The sequence below is a fragment of the Nymphaea colorata genome, chromosome 11 (genome assembly GCF_008831285.2).
Source record: "Nymphaea colorata isolate Beijing-Zhang1983 chromosome 11, ASM883128v2, whole genome shotgun sequence".
Classification (NCBI taxonomy): Eukaryota; Viridiplantae; Streptophyta; class Magnoliopsida; order Nymphaeales; family Nymphaeaceae; genus Nymphaea; species Nymphaea colorata.
The window spans coordinates 10082601-10101059 of NC_045148.1; the positions used below are offsets into that span (position 1 = coordinate 10082601).

Sequence of the window (18459 nt, forward strand, 5' to 3'; positions counted from 1 at the left end):
TATCCAAGCTTTATAATCACTTTCCTTTCCATGTTCTCATGGGGCAAGAACGTTCAACCAAACTTCCATTATTTTCTCAACGGTGTTCCATGAATGAAGCTCGATATGTCGCAATGCTATATTTCACAAGAAAATGTGAACAACGTAGAAGAAGTTTATTTAAGGCAGCAAACAGCCTTGACTCTTACTCCGCTAACTGAGCATGCAGGTCACTATCGCTGCTTCTCTATTAAACTTTCGTAGCATGATAACGTGAGTTATTTCATGGAGAGGTCGCTTATCAACCTGCTGAAGACGTGTGCAGTCTCTCCTTCCTTGGGCAGAAGCGCGATGGCCGTCCATGGCAGTGCCATCAAGAGCGGATTCATAACACGGCCTTCCATGCAAAATCGTATTGTTGTCGCATACGTAAAATGCAGTTTAATGGTATGCGCGCGCAGCGTGTTTGATGAAATGCCTCAGAGAAATGCTGTTGTAGAATCAGCCATGATTTCTGGGTACTCTAGGTGCAAAAAGTTTGATGAAGCGCGGCAACTGTTTGAAGGAAGTAAAGAGCCGAGTGTAGTCTGTTGTAATGCGATGATATCCATGTACGTCCACAATGACAGAGAAGTGGAAGGACTTAATTTACTTAGGGACTTGTACAGTATGGGTGTCAAGCCAAACGAATTCACGCTATCCGTTGTGCTTTTGGGGTGCTCAAACCTTGAAGCTTTGGAAGAAGGCAAACAGATCCACGCTTTTGTCACTAGAGGAGGATTCTCACTTGATTTAGCAGTTAGCAATTCGCTCATCAGTTTTTATGCAAGATGTGGAAGAATGGAGCACGCAAGCTTTGTTTTTTATCATATGCCAGACAAAGATGTATATTCATGGACAGCAATGGTTACAGGATACGCTCAAAATGGTAGAACAGGGGATGCAGCTCGGTTGTTTGATGTGATGCCTCAAAGGAATGTGGTGTCATGGAATGCAATGATATGTGGTTACCAGGAGCAAGAAGATGATGAGATTGCAATGGAAATGTACGTTCGGATGCTGAGAAAGGGCCAGTTGCCAACTTCATCAACATTATCTGTAATACTGAAGTGCTGTGTTTGCCTGCTACAGTTTGGGAAAGCATTGCAAGTTCATGATCAAGCAATAAAACTTGGGATCAGTTCGAATGTTTTTGTAGGCAGTGCAATTGTTGATATGTATGCTAAGTTCGGTTGCATGGTGGATTCCCAAAAGGCTTTTGATGAGATTTTAGAGCAAAATGTAGTCTCTTATTCTGCTTTGGCATCAGGATATGCTCAAAATGGAGACATACTGGTCGCAGCTGATCTGTTTAACAAAATGCCGGAGAAGAATTTGGTGGCATGGAACTTTATGATTGCAGGGTATGTCCATAACGGTTTACAAATTGAAGCACTTGACATGTTCTCTGATATGATCCAGGCTAATGTTCAACCAAATCAATTCACCTTATCGAGCATCTTGAATGCATGCGCTAGTCCCCAAGCATCAAGAAATGGAAGAAAAGTACATGGCTATGCAATAAAAGTTGGTTTTGATTTTTATACAACAATTGGAAATTCTCTGATTACTATGTATGCAGAGCAGGAGGATATTGTGAGTGTCTTGGCTGTATTTAAAAGGATGCAGCAGTATGACGTTGTTTCATGGACAGCCATGGTGTCAGCATATGTGAAGAATAACAGAATACATGAAGCTCGGCAAATCTTTGAGACCATGCCAGAAAAAAATCTGATTTCCTGGAACACAATGATTGGTGGATACCTCCAAATTCGAAACTCTTCAGAAACAGATGAAGAAAAGTACTTGGCTTTGAGTGGTTCTTCAGCGGACGCACTGGAACTCTTTTGCAAGATGAAAGAATTTGAAATCAAACCTGATCACTTTACCTATAATTGTGTCCTTGTTGCCTGTGCTAGCATTGGAACCTTGCAGCAGACAAGATCAATACATACTGCCACCATAACTAGAGGTTTTGACACAGATATTGGAGTAGCCAATGCACTGATTAATGCTTATGGAAAATGTGGAAACTCGAGAGATGCTGAGCATGTTTTCAATAGCTTAGTCAATCCTGATCCAGTGTCATGGAACACCATGATAACGGGATATTCACAAAACGGACAAGGCCATAAAGCGCTGCAGATATTCCATAGAATGTGTGAATCAGGTGTACAACCAAATCATGTAACTTTTATTAGCGTTCTTTCTGCTTGTAGCCATGCTGGAGAAGTTGAAAAAGGCTGGGAATTGTTTGAGTCAATGAGCAGAGATTATGGGATCGAACGTGGTCAAGATCATTATGCATGCATGGTTGATCTTCTCGGCAGAGCCGGTCAACTTTGTGAAGCTGAAAGACTCATAAATGATATGCCAATAAGGCCGGACACTGTAGTGTGGGGAGCTCTTCTTGGAGCTTGTAAGACATATCGAGATGTTGACATCGCTAGAAGAGTGGCAAAGAACATTTTAAATCATGAATCAATTAATGCTTCTGTATATGTAACTATGGCCAACATTTTTGCTGACGCTGGCTTCTGGGATGATGCAGCTGAATTGAGAGTACGAATGAGGGAGAAGCAGTTACTGAGATCACCAGGATGTAGCTGGATTGAAATTCATAACCGGAAACACTCATTTCTTGCAGGAGACAAGTCACATCCAGAGTGGAATATAGTTCGTATGATGCTCTCCACTTTGTATATTCATATCAAGGAAGACAATTATATACTGGATGTGGGTTAGGAGTTTGTGGTCTTCATTTAGTAAGGTAATTTCTTTTGAGTACTTACAGATGCTGCGAAAGGCATTCGTTATTTGGTACTCATAGATGCTGCTAAAAGCTTTGCCATGCCTTGGCTAAAGGCCAATCATATATTTGTGTCTATACATCAAGGAAGCAGTTGTACATAACCAGTTGAAATCGCTACAGCTAATATTACAATGGGTGGCACGACTATAGACAGGCCGATGGTGGCAAAAAAGACACTGTCATTTCTCTGAGATACTTTGTCTAAGTAAGCCTGCCGCTTGATGTTTCTTTTCTGTGAAATGGTCAAGGAATTCACACTTGCTTTCAGCTTTTTACCCAACGGAAGACTGAAATCACCTTCTCTACCTTCAACTATTTGCAGAAGCTGCTCACGTATCGTTGCCTTCTCCAACTCCTCGTCACTAACATAACCTGACCATGGAATGAAAAGTTGTTGAGTTAGCATAGAAATAAATATGAGTTATGGTTGAACTCGCATATGTTTCAAATGAGCTGCATAAGGATGATACCCGTGTCTGCGGAGCTGCTTGACGTCAACTGTTCTAAGAGATCCAACTGAGAACGTGTCGAAGATCCTTTTCAAACAAAGGGAACGAAACAGCAGATATTTCATGGTCAGTGGCTGTATGATGCAAGAAGAGAAGAGATCGTTCTTCTTCAGGAAAAGTATTCAGCAATGGATGCTTGAATGATTCTTAAGTGGGAGAAGTTACACAACGTGATCAGAAGTTCCAATTTGAAATCGGAAGCGTCAAGAGAGAAATTTCTAGTTTCTCAGAAAACAGAAAATCCTCCATTTCAACAACAAAAGCCAGAAACTACCGAAGAGTTCCAAAGAAAAATACAATTGAATGAATTAGTCGTGTGCTCGTCGAATTACCCACTGAAAAAAAAAATCCTGTCAACCAGATGCATGATATGTTCCTCAATGGAACCAAAAGAGAGTCCACCAATCCCATCACAGAAAACGGAGACTGCAAAACAGATTCTTTGAATAGAGCAGACCACTGGCAGCAACATGATGCAGACACCAACAAATCTGCTTTGCTTTGATGAGAAAACAGAGACAGTGGTAGCTTACCTTCTGTGGCATACTCTTCTGAGACACCATTAGATTGAGCTTTACATGGCAGAGATCGTCTCTCCTGGATTGTGGGTCTGAATGGAACTCCAAGCTTATGACTCAGGTGCAGGTGACCCAGGATCGATTCCCCAGAGGGACAGCCCAACACCAGGAACCTCGAGTGGGAGGTCTGAGGAGGCACTGAAACTGCAAAAGTCATGGCCCTGGGCTTCAACTACCTTGGGAGCTACGTTGTTCCATTGGCAAGGGCAGCAAAGAATTTCAGAAGGCAAAGCATATTTCTTCATAATTATGGGGAAGAAATGCTCGACCACATGTTCCCAAGCGCCTTGCATCACTAGTTTTTTTTTTTTTCGATACGTTAAATGGACCCCGCAAGTTTCTACACCATAAGTTTCTGCCAAAGTCTGGAATTATTTTTCCTTTTTTTGCCAAAAAAAAAAGAAAAATCATTCTTGAGTTGCATTAGTGTTTCAACTTTCAAATTTGTCTTCAATGTTAAGTTAATTGGGACTCTGTAATTAAAATAAAGGATTAAATATATTTTAAAATGACATAAACTAGCCTGTTTAAGTACATGACGGTGATAAGCTGCTAACCAGATTTTAAAGTAAAATATTAATGATTTTTTCTTAAAAGCGTAAGTTCCTTGATGAATTTTTTAGTCGCGAATAAGTTGGAATACATTTTAGAATCTTCTCTTCTTTTTAACCATACGAAAATGTAATATCGTTCATTCCGGAAAAAAAGGAAGAAATACAGGTGAAATTGTAAAAATGTGCCAAAAGAAAAAAAAAATAGACTTCTCTAGCTATTGTGAATAAGAACAAATAGCTATTGTGAATAAGAACAAATAAGTCGATGTGAGATTTTTTTTTTCCCTTTTTCTTTTCCTGACGGAACAACAAGATAGATGTTTGAAAATATTTGTCTGACCACAGTGGCAATATCACCAAAATGGTGGAAGCGGTATATTGGAAAGATATATATGTGTGTGTGTAGAAAAGACAACTCACAAGGTGACTGAAATTACATATGAAAGTCTTTCCCTCTCTCTCCCTGCGCACAAGGGGCATTTGCCATAGCACTTGCTTGACCAGGGCTTTTAGCGATGAAATGTATATGTATATATATATATATATATATATATATATATATATATATATATATATATATATATATATATATATATATAATCTTCCCTCTCTACGCTTCATTGAAAATGTGTGGGGATACATGTGGGATAACACTGCCTGATGCATCTGGTGGCTACATACACATATATAATTCACTACGAATATGCTTACGTGATTCATTTTGTAACATTGAATACTTAAGTTATTTAACTTGACTTAAATTATAAGTTTTGTGAAGGTCTAGAACTCAACGGCCAAAAATTCTTGTAAAAATTTTAGCTTTAAAAAGTCATATTTTCCAAAGAGGTGCGATTCAACGAATATGTTCTATCAATGGGCAGCGGAGTGTGTTGATGTGGGACGACTAGGAGAGACCTGAAGAATGATAATAAAGGAAGCAACGATTCACCGAATGATTGAGAGGCATGCGAAGGAGTATTACAGAGGAATCATGTTGGACTTGAAGATGTACAAGATTGAGGCGACGATTGAGATCTCTGTGAAGTAATCCGGGAGGAGAATCATAGGAATGTGAGGAACGGTGGCCATGATTCTGATCACTTCAAGCCATGTTAATGTTACATATATATGGCAGTCTGCTCCACTGAGAACAAGATTTCTGTAATCCTGTAAATACAATGTTCTAGTTAGAAAGAGGCACAGTGCAAAGATCTAAGGTAGATTTTCAAGAATTTGGTCTTTGAAATTGGAGTTCAATGTGCTGTTCATGGTTTGGGAAGTTAAATTAGGAATGCAGCTGAGTTTGTTGCATAAAGAAGCTTGAAAAAAAATCTGAACATTGATGTGGTCTCCATCCTTTGAATAAAATTTTCGTACAATCTGAACATTGATGTTGTCTCAATTTTGTTCATGCAAACAAAAACCATGTTTTAAAAATGAAAACTTGGTTTTTGCCTTGTCATCCAAATAGTCAAACCAAATTTTGGAAACTCATTAAAAAATTAGATTTTCACAAAACCAAGTTTTATCGAAACCAAGTTGGTGTCACCGTGTCATTCAAACGGCCCTTAAGAGTTTCCAATTAACTGATGAACCGTAAATTGTTCATTTTGTCTTTTCATTTTGGTGCTGATACATTGTTTCGTCAGGCACATGGTGTTGATGCCTTTTGAGTTCAAACTGTGATTGTTTTAAGCCGATAAGTGTTCGGTAGGCATTCACAATATTGAATGCATGAGTATCGAGTTTCAAATTGGGATCCACTCGTCTGGTTGGCAGCTCCGCCTAGGAATGCCAAAAAGGAATCTAAAAATGTCACGGGTGTTTAAATCAGATGAGCTCATCATCATCGTTGCTTCGATCATCGTGCGTGAGCCCCAGTGGCTTCCGCAGCCAGTAAATATCCGCGCACGTCGGGTTTTAACTGCCCTTGGTGAAAAGTACAGGCGCATCTTCTTCCTCCCGCGAGACACATCTTCTTCCTCTCCCGGGTCCTTCCTCTTCTTGTGGAGCTCCCTCATCTCTTTCTCTGCACTGATCACTTCATGGCGTCTGAAGATCCACATCACAATCATAACCATGCCCATGTCCATCATCATCACGACCATCATCATCACGACCACCATCATCAGTAGGCCTCTCTCTTTCTCTCTCTCGCTCTCCCTTTTCTTGTCCTTCACTATCTCATGAGTACTACTGTTATCTGGATAGTGAGGAAGGACATGTTGACTCATCATCTTGGGTTGGCCCTGATGGAAGGATATACCATTCCCATGATGGCTTAGCGCCACACTCCCATGAGCCCATCTACTCCCCTGGGTACTTCTCAAGAAGGGCACGGCCCCTTGAGAATAGGAACTTCAGCGAACGTGCTTTCACTGTCGGCATCGGCGGTCCTGTTGGTACAGGGTATGCATACACTCCGGACATCTTCATTTCTCTTCTGCACAGTTCATGCTTTTCTCGTTGTATGCTGGCTCTGTTTCTGTGCCTGTCATGGAACTTTTAATGGTGATTGTGGTATTCTTTTGTTTTGGTTTTCCTGCACAGGTATGTCTGTTTCTGGTCTTGTGGGTGTTCTGGATATTGAACAATGCCTGCATTTTTTGAGAGTCTACCAACTTTAAATCTATATTCTGGTTGTGGGAGAAAACTAGTTTCTTATCTAGCAATCACTTCATAAGGCACTTAGTGGTTGCCGTATTTGGTTGTTAGATAGTTGGCCCGCATGACCCAGGAGAAGTTATTCAGTTTGTATATCTTTGACAACTGTTTAAAGTATCTTTCTAGGCACTAAATTTATGTTTAACTTTTAAAGAACGGTGGCTCTTCAAATTCGAAGGAACTGGATGTTGCAGATAATAGAAATTATATGACCAGGATGTTAGTTTCTTTTTTTTTTCCTGCAGCGATAAGGAACATTTTTCCTTTTGCATTGAAGTCAGGCTGGTATATGAAAAATCCTATGCTGCAAGTGAAGTCCAAAGATTTTACTGTCTACATTATTTCTTCTGCTCTAACTTTCAGTCATGTTTGTATTTCTGCAGAAGGATTACAGTGGGTTTAAGCCTCCTACCTGTTATTGTTGAAAAATAAGATGATGTATATAATAAAATCAGTGCGAACGTTCCACCTAGGGTGTCTAGATACAGAAACATTGGGTGTTGGACTAGACCCTAACCTTTAGTATCTCCCTCCCCCTATATGGCCAACATCGATACACTACATTCTTAGTCGGATGCAGCAGGGACTTGAACACCTTTTAGTCAGTTTTATGGGTCATAATTTGTCTGCAATCTGTTATATACTTATATGATAATCATATGTTGCGAACATTTGTCCTTTTGCTGAGGTTTTAGGGTACTGTCTGTTCATTTTTCTTTTGATTGGTTCTGAAGATGTCAAATTGCTATGCTTCAGAGGTTCCACTATTTAACTACTCATTTCAGTGCATTTACCTTTTGCCTTCCAGGAAAACAGCTCTAATGTTGGCACTTTGCCAATTTTTGCGTGATAAGTACAGCCTAGCTGCGGTATGCATCGTCCCATAAATTACTTTTTATCATCTCATTATGGTTATGCTGATATCGCTTAGTAAGTGTTTGGCAATAAGTTAACCAGTCCTGGATGCTCATACGAGGCACATCTAAAAAGTAAAAACGAGGCTTTGTTTGTCTAGGAAGCTCTGTTTTTTTCGGAATGCTCAGTCACCCGAAAAAAATGGAATTTCTCTCTCTCTCAGCAAAGATTTCTGGATCTGAAGTAAGTTTTCAATCCTGAAAAACAGGCTAAAGAATAACATATGTCACCATGTAGTTTACACAAAAGTAGCTAGGATTTGAGGACCTTTAATCCCACACTTTGCCAGATTGGCCGGACCATAAAGTTAACAGTGTCAGACCAGGCCAAAACTGGTCGATCTAGTCTAACATGGGTTTTTTACATGAAGCTTGTCTGTCCTTGGAGCCCAAGCTACATTGTGGCGTCAATGCAGTTTCTCTGAGTTCTGTTTGTAGTTTTATGAATATGCATCTGTTTAACATAGCATGATCTGACTGCCTTCTTTCTAAAGCTAAGTTAGGATTTTCTTATGTCAATCATGTGCACTTCTAGGTCACAAATGACATATTCACAAAAGAGGATGGAGAATTCTTGGTGAAGCATGGGGCACTTCCTGAGGAAAGGATTCGAGCTGTGGAAACTGGCGGCTGTCCACATGCAGCAATTAGAGAGGATATTAGTATAAACCTAGGTCCTCTCGAGGAGCTGTCCAACTTGTTTAAGGCTGACATTCTTCTTTGTGAATCTGGAGGAGGTATATTATGTTAATTATGTATTCCTATTTTAAACTTTTATTTTCTAAGAAACATGATTTTTTGTACTTTCTGAGTTTTTTTCTTTTGTCATAATTCTTATACTCTTGGTGCTACCTCATGTATTATGCTGCAATCTCGTGAAGTTCATACTGTTAATGGCTCTGATACACATTTATTGTGAGCAGTTGAGCATTGTAAATTTGTAGCTTCTTTCTACTTCATGTTGGCCATCAATTATTAAAGAGAAGGGCAACTATGGTTCTGAAACCAGCTTGGTTGGCGGAGAATACCTAAGATGGACAAAGCAGCCTGATATCCAGCTACCAGATGCCTCACTTCTTTGTTAGGTTACACTTTAGGAACTTGGTCCTGCATGGTCTTCATCTCCTTTAGGGGTTCATGTTTTAGGTTCAAATAATTTCCATTTTATTCTTGTTTGTTGAAGGAAAACTGTGAAAGGACCTTGTCTAACATGCAGTCCATGCTTGATTGACCATGCCTCTAGGCTTGAAACACTCCACAGTGAACTATAGTAAGAATATCTGGTGCACTATGCTTGAAATTGTCCTTCTATGGTTCTACTTAAGGTCCTTTGAGATGTCACATGCATTATATTATCATCAAATGTGGTTTCACCAATGAAACAGAAAGGGGCCATCCTTGATGTCAAAAATACAATGCCCTCGTTTATCATTTCTAATGCAAGTGAAGATTTTGACAGATAATTTAGCTGCCAACTTTAGCCGTGAGCTAGCTGACTATATCATCTACATTATTGACGTTTCTGGAGGTGATAAGATTCCTAGAAAAGGTGGTCCAGGAATCACGCAGGCAGATCTTCTAGTGAGTTTCTCTCTCTCTCTCTCCCCACGTGCATTCTAACATCTAGATGCTCTGTCTATGATTTGGCTATACAGTCGCATTTTACAAACAGAATGGTAGCATACACATGAAGTGCCACAATCATCTCTCCTTTTATTCATGAGATGGAAATTCCCACTTCTCAGGTTATAAACAAAACAGACCTTGCTCCAGCAGTTGGAGCTGACCTAGCAGTTATGGAGCGTGATGCACTTCGAATGCGTGATGGAGGGCCTTTTGTTTTCTCTCAGGTTGTATAATATGGACTAGCATTCTCTGTTGTTTTTGTCTCTTCTTTCATTATATTAGACGATTAGCATTTCTGGCTGAACCATCCATCCTAGACGTGTGGTCCCCAGGTTGCTGACAACTATGTACATCTAAGTCTGTGTAGAGTCTTCATGGTGCACCACACTCAGCACTGCCTGATTTTATGACCACAGCTACTGTGAACAGCGTGGTTTTAAGTTTTTAACTCATTCTGACATGGATGGACTGTTTTGATACAATAGTAATGTCTATATTTTTTTAACTTTATTAACTGAGGCTCGGCTTTAACATTCTGTCCTTTCACATTATCCTTTTCAATCAAATTTCATCTGTTCTATTCATCTGGCAATGCAATTCACTTCTTTATTTCAGTTATACTGAAGTTGGCTCCATATGGCTTGTAATTGCAGGTGAAGCATGGAGTTGGTGTGGCCGAAATTGTGGATCATGTGCTGCAAGCTTGGCAAACGGCTACTGGCCAGAAATGCCGGTGACTCTTGCATTCCTGCTTCAGATATGGAGAACCTGGCAACATGCAAGGGAGAAAAATGTGGAGTTTTAAGTGTCGCTAGATAGTACCTCTTTTCCTTTTTCCTCCGCATACTTTTGTCCTGTGATACCAGTTCATGTTTAGGTTCACTTGTGAAGAAGTCGAGGACACTAACGCTCGGTACATGATGGCTCTGACTTATCATGTTTCTACTTCCCTTGTTTGATGAATCTTCGCAACACAGCCTGCATCCATGAACATGACACAAATATGGGCTATTTTCAGAAAATTTGATGATTTTATAGAGATTTTCAAAAGCCAAACAAATCATGAGAACATAATGGTTGCTATCAACTCCTTTTATGGTACACTGTTTAGCCCGATATTAACATAACGCTTGCAATATTATCTTTACAAGGACACGTGCTTGATATTCCTATGATATTTCTTATATGCTTTTATATGTTTCTGCACTTAAATACACTGATGTTTTCCTCAAATCTGCTAGAAACAGCACCATTTGATGATTCAGAAAAAGCTTTTGCCCTTGTTTAGAAAATATCAGCACCAAATTCCGGCTACATACTCGTCTTACTGTTGCAACCCTTGTTTTACACACTCGACTGGCATCTGGAAATAGCTGCCAGCGCCACTTCTACGAGATCAGAACAGTTGTGTTTGGGAAGAATTGAAGATGTTATACTGATAAATGGCTAATTGTCAGTAACGCCATAAAATTATTAGCCACTCATAAACATCCCCATCTTCAGACTCTGCCGAGTAGTCAGATGGGATGGCAAAATTGCCACTTATGGGTCAGCTCAATCAAGATTTTTGTTGAGACAGTATCTTCCACTTACTTTTGTTCTGTCATGTTTTCCCTTTTATGACTACGGAGATTGAGAATCTAATCCAGCTAGAGAATACGCCCTTTCCACCTGATAAAGCAACTTTCTTAAAGGTTAAAAGATCTAGATTCCTTATTCATCAAGCAAGCTCACGAAAGCACTACTTTCTGTTTCTGAGAATAGTCACCTCCAATAAGTTAAGCTTCCTCTAAGATTTCCAAATGCATTGAAGGAGGTGGGTAGCCTTAGACTTTCAGGTTAATAATGGAGGCCAACAGTTCAACCCTTGAGATCCCATTTTCTTATCAACCACTAAAGTTTTGGGGTTCAATTTAGTTTAGTTATCTTTTAGCCGTTCAGTTTTAGATGGAATCATGGAAGGCATATTGGGTTATTCATTTAAGTAGGGATCAATATATCCGATTTGAATCGGATATTCGATTGATCTGATCCGAAAAAATCGGATATGAAAAAAAATTTAATATCCGATTAAGAAATCGGATCGGATTTAGATTTAATAAATGGCATTCGATCTGATTCAAATTCGGATATATAAATATCCGATCGGATTCGGATACAGATTCAGATCGAATTTATTTTCAGACAAATATCATGTATCAAATGCTATTAAAATTTGAAAATTGGCAAAATCTGGTTCAAAATTTGGATTTAGATTCAGATATAATTATAAAAATCGAATTCGGATCGAATTTGGATTGTAAAATTGGTTTTTGGATTCAGATATAACTTTCTTATTCAAATTTGAATCCGAATATATGAATGTTCGAAAAAACAGATATGATTATGGATATATTCGATCCGTTGACATCTCTAGTATCCATACTGTCAGATTGGCAAGTTGCACGTGGACCTAATCTGGGTTTTTTTTTTTGGGTTTTGAAACGTGTCGTGTTTGATTAGTTTTTTTGGGGTTTTGAAACGTGTCGTGTTTGATTAGTCTCTGATGATAATATGCATGCATAAGAGTATGTAATGACTAAAATACTATTGATAAAGTATAAAAAAAGAAATTTTTAAAGAGACAAAAAGGAAATTATAAAAATATCAAAAGTCTAAAGTGAATGTATACTTTTATAAGAATATTTTACAATGCCCCAATCTCCCTTCTTTCTTTCTGAGTCCCTATTTGTTACGTCCAAGCAATCAAATGTTAATAATGACATTCTTCAAATATATACGTTCTGAAAATCTTGTACTCCAAAAATATAATATTCTTCTTATTAAATGCTCTTTGAAAGCATATTCACAAACCTGAATTTTGCCATCGGCACATCGTTGAGTTTACTTATCCCTCCCCTGCGATTTTTTTCTTTCGAGTTTGAAGATAATAAAGATATCAAATGTTGAATATAAGCCATGATGTTTGTTTTAACATTCTTACAACAATATGAACCGTTTTATGAAACTCGCCTACTAAGGCTGGGCATCAAGCCGGATCGGGCCGGCCCGGCCCAAAAAAATTGACAAAAGTTAAGCCTGTTAACATTATCGGGCCAGCCCGAGACCCGGGCCGGTGAAGTATCTAACCTCGGGCTTGAGATTGTGCCCGAGGCCCGGCCCGACCCATTTATAATCGGGCTGGGCCAATGAAGTATCGGGCCTCGGGCTTGAGATTGTGCCCGAGGCCCGGCGCGGCCAGGCCCAATCATCCACTCGGGCTTGGCCTCCTGCAGGCTGCAGGGTCTCGCTCCACTTTTCAAGCTTTCCCCTCTTTTTTCAGTTGTTCTTTCCTTTTTTATTTTTCATCGACACTCAATTCTCGTTGATCATATGTTTCCTCTTCAATCTTTGGAATGCAATTATGAGAGGTTGTTGTGTAAGACATGCAACAAAAAGAGTGAGACTCACTGCCATTCTGTTGTAGTTTGACAGAAATCAAAAAGAAGGAAGAGAGACGGACCTCTCTCTCTCTCCCCAACTCTTAGTTGTTTCATTGTTTTTTTTTTCGTTTTCTTGTTGCTAGAATGTTGGGAGATAGAAGAGAAAGTCAGTCCCCCCATGAGAGCTTAAGAATAGAAAACATGTGGCGGCCCAATACCAGGTGAGTGAGAGAAAGAGGGAAGGAAAGAACAGGGCGATGGTGATGATAGCGCGTGCGGGAATGACGGCAGTCGTAGAGCCGTGGGTGAGGACCAACGGGGAGGATTGGAGGAGGTGTTCAATGGCAGTCGGGGAAGTCATGGCATCAGCTACAATGAAAGGAAAGTATGAAAAACACGAAGTCATGGCATCAGCTACAATGAAAGGAAAGTATGAAAAACACAGTCAAACCAAGTGGAAATTGGAAACCCTAACATAAGTAAAGGGGCAAAAAAAGAAGTTTTTTTTAAGTTACGGGCTTGTCGGGCCGTCGTCGAACGTTGGATCAAACCCGGGCCCGACCCGTTAAGTATCGGGCTAGGCCGAGCCTGATAAAAACGGGTCCGTTTAGGATTTTTCAAGGCCCGGACCCGGGCCAAGTATCGGGTACCCGGCGGTGGCCCGGGCCGAGTATTGGGTACCCAGCGGTGGCCCGGCCCGATGCCCAGACTTAAACTTGCCTCTTAAACTTAAAGGCAGAGCACTGGCTCCGCGAATTTTTTTTAGTGAGAGCACTCATTCAATACCTATAACAATCGAATATATCAAAATATCAACATATATATTAAATTAATTTTATAATATTGATGTGGACAACTAACCACACCAGCCACATGGTAGAAGAAAGAGGAAAGGATCAAAGCTTAGCCTCTAATCTGGACAGTGAAATTTCTTCACAATTACTAGAATTTGCTTCACATAAAAACTTCATATTATAAATTTGAGATTTTGAGGAATGGAGACAAAAATTACAGGAAATAATGGTAAGAAATAAAAACTAAAAATTGCATGCATAGCGGCATTCGAAAATCCAACTCGAGATTCGATAATCAGGGACATTGTATATAGAACAGATCCGAACCGTCCGCTCATGCTAAAAATGTGACCGTTGAAAAAGGAAAGACCGGGCCCACCTGCTCCAACTTTGACTCAAGTTGCCGTCGAGAGCAACTGCATCAGATTCAAATTCCTTCCGAGGCAAGGAAAGGACGCCCTAGCAACAGCACCGCGTTTATTGTGGCTCTTGACCGTTTTGCCGTGTTCCCTTCTTTCTTCTTCTCCTTCTTCTTCCTTGCTTGCCCACGTTGTTTCTCGTCTTCTGCAGTGGTGGTACTATGCGATAGTGTCAGCTCATAGAAAGGTGCGGAGGGATTTGGTCATGGCGAAGAGTGGTGAGGTGGAGGTCGCAGAAGAAGCACACCCTTACGCTTTCCACGTCTCTGGGCCTCGAAATCTTTCCTCTCCTAACTGGAGGGACCTCATCTATTCTAGTTGGTAATCGCCCACATCTTCGATTGCTTTTCCTGGTTTTTAATCGGTTCAAAATCTGGTTTTTGAGTGGGATTTTTGTGATCGGGACTTCTGTTCCCTTAACTTTGGTGGGGTTTGTGGTTTTCCCTTTCTGGTGGTGCCGTGATTGTACAGTTTGGGCTTTCAGTTGGATTTTCCCTTCGGTGGAGGAGTAACTGCTTGGTGGGGGCGTCGGTTTTTCCGTTTCGGAGATTCACTTACCCTTGGGGTGTTTTTTCTTTCTTTTGTTGGTTGTTTGCGGGTTTCTGATTCTACTAGTACAACATAGTGGCACTCCTTCTCTGAAACTGCATAGTTTGAAATGAAAAATAAAACTCATTTTGTGATAATGTTATTCGTTCTCGAGAAATCGTGATAGTTTGAACTAGAAAAAGAAATTAGTTTTGTACCCACAAGGAAATGAGGCAGAACAGTTCCCTTGTTCCTTTCACGCAAATTTCTCAGGACTGGTAGATCATGCCCAGTGTAGAGATAAGAGCTTCCACAATGATGCTTGTTTTAGAACTTGAATTGTTGAACGTTCATGTTTTTTACACCATTTAGTTAATGTCAATCCTGTGCATGCATTTCATTGAAGATTGGTAGCATATTTCGCCAATCTACTTGGTTTAGGTTGTATCCAAAATGAGAAACCCCATGAGACCTTAAAGGAGGAAGCAATCAATCAGTTCTCAAATGGAAATTGGAATTTTATGATGTTTAAAACTTCATTCCTTTATCTAAATGTTCTTTTACATTCGTGTTTGCAGGAAAAGTCCAAATTACAGAAGAACGGTTATAGCTTGCTTTATTCAAGCAGTGTATCTTCTTGAGCTCGACAGACAAGATAAAAGAAATGACGAAAATGCGCTTGCTCCGAAATGGTGGAAGCCATTTAAGTACAAACTAACTCGGACTTTAATAGATGACAGAGATGGATCCATATTTGGGGCAATCCTAGAATGGGATCGAGCAGCTGCACTATCAGACTTCATCCTCATGAGGCCAAGTGGTGCTCCACGGGCAGTTGTAGTACTCAGGGGAACATTACTTAAAAGCCCAACCATCAGAAGAGATTTGGAGGATGATCTGCGTTTCCTTACTTGGGAAAGCTTGAAGGGTTCTGTCAGATTTAACAAAGCATTGGAAGCACTAAAGTCAACTGCAGAAAAGTTTGGTAGCGCCAATATTTGCATTGCAGGTCACTCTCTTGGAGCAGGATTAGCCCTGCAGGTAGGCAAAGCACTGGCCAAACAGGGACTGTATGTAGAGACTCACTTGTTCAATCCCCCCTCTGTTTCAATTGCCATGGGACTAAGAAGCATCGGCGAGAGCGCAGAGTACTTGTGGAAGAGGATCAGAGGTGCAATGGACATGGTTCGCGCAATTCTGCCTGCAAATTGTGAGGTTCAGCCCCTTGATGAAGAAGATAATGGCAACAAGAGCGATGGCGGTAAAGTCTGTAAGGAACTAAAGAAATGGGTTCCTTACCTATATGTGAACAACAGCGACTATATCTGCTGCTACTACACCAATCCAGCAGGCACAGTAGAAGGGCAAAATGACGTCGCCGGTAGTCCGGCGAAGCCACAGGTTGAGGACCAAGGACAATTGGCAGCAAAGCTTTTTGTGATGTCGAAGGGCCCGCAGAAGTTTATGGAGGCTCATGGATTGGAACAATGGTGGTCTCATGACTTGGAACTACGAGAGGCACAGCACAGCAAGCTCATCAGCAGACAGTTAAAATCTCTATACACTGTTCAACCACAGCCTCAAGGCAAAACTCAATGACGTGCTGGTACAGAGTCTTGAGGCGAAAACAGACGGCATTAGTTTTTGGTTCTCCTTTGTTTTTCTGCAAACTATGTCAATGTCTCTGCAAAGGACAGTTTGACAATAACATTAATAATATCAATTACCGTTTACTAATGTCATACATTGGTCTTGATGGGTAGTAAGAGCAAATCAGTTGGTAAGGCCCTTGGTGAAAATCAAGGCCACAATCAGAAAACCAGTTCATCCTCCGTGCTCATTCTTGAATTTGTGCTCATCCAATAGGCTCTGCGTTTGCATGGTCACAGAGTAGCGAAATATAAAACATGTTTGGACATGAACAAACATGTCAATGTCTCTGCAAAGAACAGTTTGAGAATAACATTAATAATATCAATTTCCGTTTTCTAATGTCATACATTGATCTTGATGGGTAGTAAGAGCAAATCAGTTGGGAAGGCCCTTGGTGAAAATGAAGGCCACAATCAGAAAAACAGTTCATCCTCCGTGCTAATTCTTGAATCTGTGCTCATCCAATAAGCTTTGCGTTTGCATGGTCACAGATGCGAAAGAAAAAACATGTTTGGACATGAACAAACAACAGGGGAATTGTTTTCTCTCGAATTGCAGTTTGTGGATCTTTATGCACACAGAATCTGAACTGAGCACTTCCCATGTATTGAACCTTAGATTATGTGCTAGATATCAGAAACCTGATTTCTCATATACTCTCATACATATTTACTCATATCATATTGACATGAATCTAAAACAAAGACCAATTTAAAGAACAAACAGGCAATGGAAATTCTCCTTTTTCACCTCAAAGACCTGAACACTTGAAATTATTTCCTGAAGTGTCAGCGATCGATAATATTAAAAAGGATCCTTCTGGGCAGAATTAATCTCCTGCAAATAACATGTTGAAGTGCAGCAATTGTTTAATCGGACCACTAAAAAGCAAATGTCATCTGTTATTCCTCTTTTCACAAACTATACAGAGTTTTGCAAAAGACAAAAGTCTGAAAGGACAAAGTTACAGCGAATAAAAGTTCATCACCCACTCGTGCTAACTACTGTTCCCGCATCGCACTCTCCGTCCACTACACGGAGCTCACCTGCTTCGCCGCCAACACCGCCTGACTTGGCCGATTCCTCCGCTGCCTCCCCGGACTCGGACGGAGCAGTCACCGGAGTCTCGGGCTCGCAGAAAGAGAACGAGTCGCGCGGTACGAAGAACTTCCCCGTGGGAGGAATCCACAGGTTGATGAGCCCCTGCGCCCTGCCGGACGGCCGCCTCAGCTGGAGCGTCACGCACTGAATCGGGTCGGCCTCGAGCTTCCCCTTCTCGCCGCCTTCCTCCTTCAGCACGTCGCAGAGGAGCACTCGCGCGCTCCCGACGAGCTTGTCGTGGATGTGCCCATGCGCGTAGACGTCGACGTTGAGCGCGGTAAGGACGTCGGTCTCCGGCAGCCGGGCGTCGAACGTGACGGAAACAGTTTCGTTCCAGACGGGATTAGTCCCACCAGTCTCGTCGACGTGGGTTCTGGCTGTGCGGCCGGCCTCGACGTAGACGACGGCGTAGGTACGCATCCTGGACAGGTGCTTCACGTCCTCGAGGTCCTGCGCAGAGATGACTCGGACCTCGATGGTCCGGTGACGAACCGGCTCGTTTCGATGGTGATGAGTTCCTGGAGCCATTATGAGCGCCGGAAAATATAAACAAAGTCCCCACTCGTTGCCCGGAAAACGCACTCAGACAGAGGAAGAAGAGAAGTGCGACATGAAAACTGGTGAACGAAAGAGGTGGCCGGAGCCGTATTTATAGGGAAGAAGAAGCTTCTCGCCACCCGTGCCCATTGAGACGGTGGTTCGGGAAGTAGGAACCACGTGTCCCCACCCACACCGTCGGATTAATGATAGACCGTTGGGATGATGACACGTGGTGAAAGAGTGGCTTGGGTCGGCGCGTGTGCTCGAGGGCCGAGGTGGACCGCGTTTGAAACTGCACCGGAGCGAGTAAGACCAGCTCACGCCAGG

The 18459-nt window shown here is 41.2% G+C and overlaps 5 protein-coding genes across 5 annotated transcripts; 3 read left to right on the forward strand and 2 right to left on the reverse strand.

The window, feature by feature from the left end:
* Positions 1-157: 157 nt before the first annotated feature.
* On the forward strand, positions 158-2785 carry LOC116263517 (pentatricopeptide repeat-containing protein At2g13600-like). Its single transcript, XM_031643255.2, has one exon. It carries the CDS (start codon positions 265-267, stop codon positions 2761-2763), a length of 2499 nt encoding a protein of 832 aa, XP_031499115.1. The 5' UTR covers positions 158-264; the 3' UTR covers positions 2764-2785.
* LOC116263519 (uncharacterized) lies at positions 2693-4253 on the reverse strand. The gene is made up of 3 exons (XM_031643257.2): positions 3873-4253; positions 3301-3366; positions 2693-3202 (listed from the first exon to the last, which is right to left on the reverse strand). Exons 1-3 carry the CDS (start codon positions 4072-4074, stop codon positions 2910-2912), a joined length of 561 nt encoding a protein of 186 aa, XP_031499117.1. The 5' UTR covers positions 4075-4253; the 3' UTR covers positions 2693-2909.
* A 2091-nt stretch (positions 4254-6344) lies between these two features.
* LOC116263815 (urease accessory protein G) lies at positions 6345-10649 on the forward strand. The gene is made up of 7 exons (XM_031643604.2): positions 6345-6602; positions 6683-6880; positions 7944-8004; positions 8585-8786; positions 9509-9630; positions 9795-9899; positions 10329-10649. Exons 1-7 carry the CDS (start codon positions 6517-6519, stop codon positions 10410-10412), a joined length of 858 nt encoding a protein of 285 aa, XP_031499464.1. The 5' UTR covers positions 6345-6516; the 3' UTR covers positions 10413-10649.
* Positions 10650-14335: 3686 nt separating this feature from the next.
* On the forward strand, positions 14336-16582 carry LOC116264160 (GDSL esterase/lipase At4g10955). Its single transcript, XM_031644215.2, has 2 exons — positions 14336-14631; positions 15417-16582. Exons 1-2 carry the CDS (start codon positions 14516-14518, stop codon positions 16435-16437), a joined length of 1137 nt encoding a protein of 378 aa, XP_031500075.1. The 5' UTR covers positions 14336-14515; the 3' UTR covers positions 16438-16582.
* An 893-nt stretch (positions 16583-17475) lies between these two features.
* LOC116264161 (uncharacterized) lies at positions 17476-18120 on the reverse strand. The gene has a single exon (XM_031644216.2). The coding sequence runs from the start codon at positions 18118-18120 to the stop codon at positions 17476-17478; it is 645 nt and encodes a 214-aa protein (XP_031500076.1).
* Positions 18121-18459: the final 339 nt, after the last annotated feature.

Excerpts from the sequence above, each read along its gene's own strand:
- LOC116263517 (XM_031643255.2), top strand. The coding sequence starts at position 265 with ATGGAGAGGTCGCTTATCAACCTGCTGAAGACGTGTGCAGTCTCTCCT.
- LOC116263519 (XM_031643257.2), bottom strand. The coding sequence starts at position 4,074 with ATGACTTTTGCAGTTTCAGTGCCTCCTCAGACCTCCCACTCGAGGTTC. Across the intron at positions 3,367-3,872 it reads AGAAGAGTATGCCACAGAAG|GATCTTCGACACGTTCTCAG; the intron begins GTAAGCTACCAC and ends TTGTTTGAAAAG. Across the intron at positions 3,203-3,300 it reads AAGCAGCTCCGCAGACACGG|GTTATGTTAGTGACGAGGAG; the intron begins GTATCATCCTTA and ends TTCCATGGTCAG.
- LOC116263815 (XM_031643604.2), top strand. The coding sequence starts at position 6,517 with ATGGCGTCTGAAGATCCACATCACAATCATAACCATGCCCATGTCCAT. Across the intron at positions 6,881-7,943 it reads GGCGGTCCTGTTGGTACAGG|GAAAACAGCTCTAATGTTGG; the intron begins GTATGCATACAC and ends TTTGCCTTCCAG. Across the intron at positions 8,787-9,508 it reads TCTTTGTGAATCTGGAGGAG|ATAATTTAGCTGCCAACTTT; the intron begins GTATATTATGTT and ends AGATTTTGACAG.
- LOC116264160 (XM_031644215.2), top strand. The coding sequence starts at position 14,516 with ATGGCGAAGAGTGGTGAGGTGGAGGTCGCAGAAGAAGCACACCCTTAC. Across the intron at positions 14,632-15,416 it reads GACCTCATCTATTCTAGTTG|GAAAAGTCCAAATTACAGAA; the intron begins GTAATCGCCCAC and ends TCGTGTTTGCAG.
- LOC116264161 (XM_031644216.2), bottom strand. The coding sequence starts at position 18,120 with ATGGCTCCAGGAACTCATCACCATCGAAACGAGCCGGTTCGTCACCGG.